Source organism: Martes martes (genome assembly GCF_963455335.1).
Source record: "Martes martes genome assembly, chromosome: 8".
NCBI classification, from domain to species: Eukaryota; Metazoa; Chordata; class Mammalia; order Carnivora; family Mustelidae; genus Martes; species Martes martes.
In genome coordinates this window covers 86,220,548-86,228,668 of record NC_137895.1, presented here as the reverse complement: position 1 = coordinate 86,228,668, position 8,121 = coordinate 86,220,548, and the positions used below count along the sequence as shown (strand labels likewise).

The 8,121-nt window shown below is 43.0% G+C and overlaps 1 protein-coding gene across 1 annotated transcript; it reads right to left on the bottom strand.

Annotated features, from left to right (window-relative positions):
• Window positions 1-829: 829 nt before the first annotated feature.
• TMT1A (thiol methyltransferase 1A) lies at window positions 830-7,786 on the bottom strand. The gene is made up of 2 exons (XM_080812229.1): window positions 7,257-7,786; window positions 830-2,466 (listed from the first exon to the last, which is right to left on the bottom strand). Exons 1-2 carry the CDS (start codon window positions 7,752-7,754, stop codon window positions 2,230-2,232), a joined length of 735 nt encoding a protein of 244 aa, XP_080668355.1. The 5' UTR covers window positions 7,755-7,786; the 3' UTR covers window positions 830-2,229.
• Window positions 7,787-8,121: the final 335 nt, after the last annotated feature.

The following is an 8,121-nucleotide window of genomic DNA, read 5'->3' as shown; positions in this document are numbered from 1 at the left end:
AGTCCTTTTTCTACTTAAGGAGCTGCGCCACTTGCCATCAGAGAAATCCTAGCCAGCACGTTGGACATGTTTTGCATTTTTCTGTTTCCATTTTGCAGGGGCTTAGGTCACTTCCATGGGCTGTTGGAATGACCATAAACGTGTGTCTTCTTGGCCTGGGGAGGAAAGCAGTGCATAGGTAACACGGCCCCGATCGTGTCGAAACAGGTTTTGTAGTTCTGGGAACTGGGGCTTCTAACACCTGCTCAGTAGCTTGTGGAATATGAGAAACTCCATTTTTTTATTTCTCCATGTCTTAGTTTTATACAGAATGTGAGGATAATATTTTCCATGCCACTTAGACAAGAAAGAATTGATAAGAATGTGTCTAGTACTTTGTACTTTGGCATTATCTTCCAACATGCTGGTAACATTTCGGCATGTCAATGCATGGTTTTTCCAATTTCTCAGTCACTAGAGTAACCTAACCAATAGTGAGGTGGCTGATTAAGGAGAGTCCTCCTTTGGGGAGACTGTAGAGGGAGGAGATTCTTGTTGTAGAGCTCAGGAGGCCTTAGATGTAGGTCCCAACCTCACCTTAACAGTAACTGTCTTCATGTTCAAGAGAGATAGAATAGTTAAGTGTCCTTTCTTTCTACTCTATGGATTTTATAAGTGAGGGTCTTTGGGCTTGAACCTTCCAAAACTCACTCTGATCCTTCCCAAATTGCTTTCTCTAAAATCCACTAGCTGTGTTTATAGTTACCTGGCAGTAGAAAGAAAAATCTGTATGTTCAAATAGCTTAATTTTCCCCTCCCAGAGACATTAAAAAAGTGAAGCCAAGCCAGCAAAGACATAAACCATTTATTTCCATCTCTAAAATCAATGTGAATTTATTGATTGATTTCATATTTAAAATAGTTCCTTTGTAAAGTCATTATACTTTACAGAAAATATACTAACTTTATTAAAATACACACAGTTGCTGAAAATGCTATTCTTTTTTTTTTTTAAGATTTTATCTATTTATTTAACAGAGAAAGACACAGTGAGAGAGGGAACACAAGCAGGGGGAGTGGGAGAGGGAGAAGCAGACTCCCTACCGAGCAGGAAGCCCGATGCTGGGCTTAATCCCAGGACCCTGGGATCATGACCTGAGCTGCAGGCAGATGCTTAACCAACTGAGCCACCTAGATGCCCCCAAAATGCTATTCTTAATCCCTCTGACCAACCCAACACTTGTTTTCAAAGCACTTATGATTTTCAGAGGTTTCCACAATGGCAAGGAACAAAGAAATCATCTTGGGACAGGAGTTGAAATTTGGTCAGAATAATCCCCCAAATATGTGTCTCCTTCTCTACAGACTCCCAGGCTGCCTAGGTTTTAGGGGGTCTTACAAAGCGTACCTAATTATACAAGGTTTTCCTAGCTACAGTTGGCCTTTTCCTTACCTACAATTTAAGACAGGAGGCAGCAAAGTATATGCTACATAATAAGGAAAATGTTCTCAAGAAACTTAAGTGCCTCAGCTATTTTTCTGGATACACTAATATGCCAAGTACAATCTTTATCTTAAGTACTGAAGGTTGGCATTATATGGTAATAAAAAAAAATGAAGACTGGAATGCAGGAAAATAAACGTCAGTGGACTGCGGGAGTAAAAACAACGCTGGGCAGAGCTAGGTGTGGCTTCCTAGTCCATTAATTCTGAACACCAGCCCTGCTGATACTAAGAACAACAAACAGATTCAGATTTCTCTTTCAGAAAGACCTGGGCTGTTGAGATTTGGATTTTCAACTAGTTAGTATTCCCTGGTTCAGTCTGTGATGTTTTAAGATCTTGTCACTTCTCCCTTTTCAAGTCCTCTTTTGAGTGATTTCACTGCCTCTTAGCACCAAGCTCTCAAAGAGGGGGGTGAAATGAAAATCTGCCAGGTAACCGTATAAACCGGAAGGATTTTGAAGTTATCCCATAAACTAAAGTTTGGGGATAATGGTAAACTTCAATTATGAAAGCCCAGTGTTTCCTTTTAAGGGAGAACCCTGTTTTGCTTTGGTTTGGTTTTGATTCCCTGGGAGACAACAGAAAATGGCTGAAGAAGTTATAACATAAATTCTTAAGGATGAAATGCAACTTTACCTTAAAAACAAGGGAAAAAAAAAAGTTTCCTTTCTTCCAATTAGTATTTGAAGTGTCAGAGTGTAGCCTGAAGCTATGAGCCGTTCAGCATTCTACTCCCCACTCCGGCTACTTGATAGCATAGCCACAGATGTGGGGGCGCACCAGCTCCCAGGAAAGCGGTGCCCAGAAGTGCTGCAGCTTGAGCTCAGAGAAGCCCGCCCGCTCCAGCGCCTTCCAGCTCTCTCTAGTCAGGTGGCACCCGTCAAACAGCAGGTACCAGGAAGGATGCAGGATCTGTTGCCAGAAGTAAATCCAGGTGGAACTCTCAGCAGCTACATGCTCCAGGAAATAGAAAGCCCCGCCCTGAGAAAGGAAAAAAACAAACAAAAAAAGCCCCACGGATTTTAGTTTTGGAAGAACAGGTTTATAAGATGATGGAAGCTTCAATTTCAGTGGCTCTAAAGGCTAACTCCATGAGAAGGCTTGGATAAATGAGCACTTACTAAAACACCATTTTGGCCAATAGTCTCACATTCGGTCTAGTTTTATCCAGAGCTGCGAATCTAATCGAATTAACACGTATTTTCTGTTCATAAAAGTAATGCATCATGACAACTAAACCTCGTAGCAGTTCCTGTATGCAAGGTATGCGGGAACTGCTGCAGGTTTAGCTATCATGATGCATGAATGCCTATCACACATCAACTTGCTTGATCCTTACGATAAACTTATTTGGTAAGTATTATCAGTCCTATTTTTTCAGATGAGGAAAGTGAGCCACAAAGAAAATGAGCAACTTGCCCAAAGTCACACAGCTTGTAAATGTCACATCAGGTTTGGTTTGACCCTGGACAGTCCGGCTCACAGAGGCTAGTAATACTGACTTGACCATGGGGCACCTGGGTGGCTCAGTGGGTTAAGCCTCTGCCTTTGGCTCAGGTCATGGTCTCAGGGTCCTGGGATTGAGCCCAGGGTCGATTGGGTGCTCTGCTCAGCAAGGAGCCTGCTCCCGCCTCTCTCTCTGCCTGCCTTTCTGCTTACTTGTGATCTCTCTCTCTCTTTCTCTCTGTCAAATAAATAAAGTCTTAAAAAATACTACCTTGACCATATGCTGACCTTAGGAAATGAAGAAAATTTTAAACAGAAAAATAAGCACTGTTCTATCGTCTCAATATAGCTACTGTTAAAATTTTGTGTGCACATTGTATGAATATGTATCTTTTCCCTAAAACTAGGACTAGAATGTACCTTCTGTTTTGTAACCTGCTTTATTTGTGTATTCAAATATTATTCTAAAATGTAATTTAAAAGCTCTTTACACAGTATTTCATAGCACTGCAGGTACCATCTCTTATTCTCATTGAAGTTATTTCCAATTTTTCATTATTATAAATACTATTACGGTGACCTTATCTATACATCTCTGTGCCCATCTCTAATTGTTTCCAAATAAATAACTTGCTAAAAAGGGGAACTGCTGAGTCAAAAATCTGTTACTTCTTAAAGATTTTACTTATTTATTTATTTTAAGATTTTTATTTGTTTGAGAAAGGGACCACGAGAGGGGGGAGGGTCAGAGGGAGAAGCAGACTCCCCACTGAGCAAAGAGCCCGACTGTGATGGGCAGGACTGGATTCTAGGACCCCAGGATCATGATCCCAGATGCTTAACCGACTGGGCCACCCAGGCACCCATGTCTGTGCTTTCTTAAAGCTGTTGGCACAGGTTGTCAAACTGCCCTTTGGAAGAGGCATTGCAAGTTCACATTCATACCAGCAATGGGTGTGAGTGCCAATTTCCGACAAACTCCCATCTATACTTTTTCCTCTGTATCCTGCCGATTTGATGGATGAAATGGTATTTCATTTTCAATAATAGGCATATCTTTAATTTCTTAATATATATAACATTTTTTTGCTAAACCTTATTGGTGATTTGGACTTCTCTTCTGCTTGGTCTGTTGATGTCTTTTTTCAGTTTTCTAATAGGGTGTTGAGTTTTCTTACTCCTTAGGGAATTTAGTATAAGATCATATATACTAGAAATGTTCCCCCCAGTTTGCTTGCCTTTTTTATTTTTAAGGAATCTCTACACCCAACGTGGGGCTTAACCTCACAACCTCAAGAGTCCCACCTGGGTGGCTCAGTCTGTTAAGAACCTGCCTTTGGCTCAGGTCAGGATCCCGGGGTTCTGAGATCGAGCCCCATGTTGGGCTTCCTGCTCAATGGGTTGTTTGCTTTTCCCTCTACCCCTCCTTTGCTTGTGCTCACTCTCTCTTTCCCAAATAAGTAAATAAAGTCTTAAAAAAAAAAAAAAGTCACATGCTCTATCAACTGAGCCAGCCAGGCACCCGAGTTGTTTGCCTTTGAAGTACAAAAAATTTTAACATCTTTTTAAATTTTTTTTTAACTTCATCTGAACATTTTTCTTGGGTTCTGCTTTGCAAACCTGTGGGACAGTCTGCATCCACGCCCAGCACTGCCTGAGACTAAACAAGCATGTCTTATACTTTTGTACCATTGTCACGAGGATGTAAATGCTATGATGAATTAAAATACTGAAGCATCTAAAAAAGCATTACTGAAGCCATGGTACCACTGTGTCATTAGGGATTTTATTCAGGGATTTTTATTTATTATAAATGTGGGTGAAGGGTAGACACAGTAGAGGTTATACATTATCAGAAGGACCTTGGAAGTCTTCTCCCCTTCTACCTCTGTGGGGAGCAAAGGGAAAGGGACCTCCAAATCCCCTCCAAAACCCGTGGTGACAGTCACACTCTGGCTACTCTAGTCTTGCCTATCCCAGACAGCTGAGAGGGGACAGATAAGACCTGGGTTGAGGGGGATGCCTGGGTGGCTCAGTTGGTTAAGCGTCTTCCTTGGGTTCAGGTCGTGATCCCAGGGTCCTGGGACTGAGTCCTGCATTTGGCTCCTTGCTCAGTGGGGAGCCTGCTTCTCCCTCTGCCTGCTGCTCCCCCTGCTTGTGCTCACACTTTCTCTTTCTGACAATAAAATAAATAAAATCTTAAGAACAAAACAAAAACCTGTGTTCAGGAATGGAAAACCTGGAATTTCCTGAGTGGTTTAAAAAAAATTTTTTTTTCCATAGACGAGAACAGCTAGACAAGAGCAGGAGGCGGCCCAGGTATGGGGAGGCTGATGTCACCCTTGGGGTAACACAGGTTAAGCTAGAGATGGCCTGTCACCCGTTCAGGTGACGGTTGAATACAGTGATGGATACGAAGGTGTGGGGTCAGAAGAAAGATCTGGGCTAGATGTTCACATTTGGAAACCATCTGTGTATGCATGGTACTTGAAAACTTAGAGATGGGCAGAGGAAGAACAGCCAGCAAAAGTGGTAGAAATGTTGAAGTCAGAGAGATAAAAAGGCCCTAATGACAAGCGCTGTGGTGCAGAAGGGAGAATATTTGTGTTAAAGAAAGTCAGACCTACTAGCTGTGTAACTTTGGGCAAGTTTCACACCATGAAGAGAGTATCTGTTATAAAGGACTGTTGAGAGGGTTAAAGGACAGTGTAATACAGCTCCTGGTCAAATGCAGCAGAGAGCGGGGTCTTCACAGGAGCTAGGGAGAACGACCACGAATGCGATCTCATTGAGAGTGCTAGAAAATACAGGGAATCGTTACTTGCTTTGTAGACGTAACACTGTACACAAAACACTTACTAGCCTTGCCCATTTACTGCCCAGTCTTAGGACACAAGAACCCAGCATTTGAATATAAGAATCAGAACATTTCAGGGCACCTGGGTGGCTCAGTTGGTTAAGCACCTGACTCTTGGTTTCTGCTCAGGTCATGATCTCAGGTTCGTGGGATCCCAGCCCCATGCCCAGCTCTGTGCTCAGCGTGGAGTCTGCTTGAGATTCTCTCTCTCCCTCGGCCCCTCCCTCATGTGCTGTCTCTCTAAAATAGATGGATAACTCTCTCTCTGACAAAGTGTTTTAAAAAAAAGTTTCATGTCTATCATTCCCATTACCATATACATGTATGTATATATACGTGTGTGTGTGTTGGTGTGTGTGTGTGTGTGTGTGAGCTCTCACACAGCAGGCTTATATGCTACATAATAGTCCATGCTTTGATTGCTTTTTTTCATTTAACATTTTCTCTTGGGGACTTTTTCATATTAACATAGATAGCTCTTCTTTTATGCTATGTGACCATTTACTTGAACAGCCTCCTACTGATGGACATTTAGGATAATTCTGGTTTATGCTATTACAAATACACCACAGAATGTCTTTGCAAATAGGCAAGTGTTTGCATATTTGTTCAGTATAGCTATAGGATAAATTATTACTGGATACAAGACTGTGTTCACTTTAAGTTTTTAATATCAAATTATGCTCCAAAGAGGGCAGCTCCTCCAGTATGGGGTGTACTGCTTCCCAAACAAACCCCAATACCATATTGATCTTAAAAGCCTCTGACATTATAACAGGTAAAAATGGTATCTTGCTTTAGTTTCTTTGTGTGGAAGGCTGAGCATTTTTATCATATAATTGGCTTGCTTTTTCTTTTCTTTTTTTTAAAGAGGGCAGGACGAAGTGAGGGAGGGGCTGAGAGAGAGGGAGACAGAGAATCCCAGGCAGGTTCCACACCCAGCTCCAGCCCGAGGTGGGGACTGGATCCCACTTCCCTGAGATTAGGACCCCAGCAGAAAACCAGAGTCCCACCATTAACCCACTGAGCCACCCAGGCACCCCTGTAATTGGTTATCTGTATTTACATTTCTGTTCTTGTTTGCCTGTTTTTCTCTTGTGTTTTTCTTCTTTTTTAAAAAATCCTATTGATCTCTTGATTTGTAATGTCTTTTAAAATGAAGGAATTAATTAAATGAAGGAATTAACCTTTTTGTCTGTCATCCCTGGCAAATACTTCTATGTTTTGGTACTTTGTTTATAGTACTTTTTTTTTATTCTCTGTATAAGTTTTTAAAAATTGATGTATTCAGAATCAGTCTTTCCCTTTATAGCTTCCTTCTGACTCTAAGGTTTTTAAAAATGCAACAGTGCCTTCTCTAGTCGTTTTACTTTTTATGTTTGAATGTTTGAGCCACCTGAAATTGACAAAACTGCCCTTGGTGACTGTGGTTACCACTAACTAGTCCTCCTCACAACCCCTCACTCACCGGCCTCAGCACTCGGCGCACCTCCCGGAGGAGGCGCTCCTGGCTCTCCACGGAGCACAGGACCAGGGTGCAGACCACCACGTCCACAGAGCCATCGGCCACCTGCGGCATGTTCTCCCCTGCGGCCACCACGAAGCGCTCCAACTGCAGGTGTCGGTTCTCCGCAACGCTCTTGATCAAGAACTTCTCAAAGTTGGGGTTGGGGTCAACACAAGTCACCCGGCATCCGGGCGGGTAGAACTTGAAGTTGGCCCCAGTGCCACAGCCCACCTCCAGCAGGGACAGCTTCCCGGAGGGACCCACAAAGCCCTGCAGGTTGCCGAAGAGCTCCTGCTTCTTGCTTGCCATCTGTTCGTTGTAGATCACGGTGAACCTCTGCATGAAGTGGGGGAACCATTTTTTGCATATCCAGTTCCACAAGCCCAGAAAGTTCAGCAGGAACATGGGAAATGCCAGGATGCAGACGAGTAGCCTGAGGATAATGATGGTAAGCGCCATCACTCCGAGGAGAAAGATCGACCAGTTAGCCCTGGACCCTTTGTTGCAGGAGGTAAGAGTTCTGGCCACACTCCAAGGCCAATCAGCGGCAGAGGAAAAGAACTGGTTGGGAGAGAGAGACGCAGCTCAAGTCACATCATGGGCGAGGGGCCCATTTCACCTAATTTATAGGCGTTTGGCAAAAGATTCAGCTTAGTTTTCACGAAGCCAAGGGAGAAGGTTCCCAGCTTCCCTTAGAAGGAAAGTTGATTATAGTCCCTTAACTCCAAAGCAGTTCTCCTTCTCTGGGAATTACTGCGAGTTTCCAGCGGGAGTTTTCTCTGCACTTAGGCCTGCCCTCTTGGGTCCTCCAATGACATCTGCAAAG

Coding starts and splice junctions, on each gene's coding strand:
- TMT1A (XM_080812229.1), bottom strand. CDS start 7,754: ATGGCGCTTACCATCATTATCCTCAGGCTACTCGTCTGCATCCTGGCA. Junction 2,467..7,256: donor TGCGCCGAGTGCTGAGGCCG/GTGAGTGAGGGG, acceptor TTCCTTTCTCAG/GGCGGGGCTTTCTATTTCCT.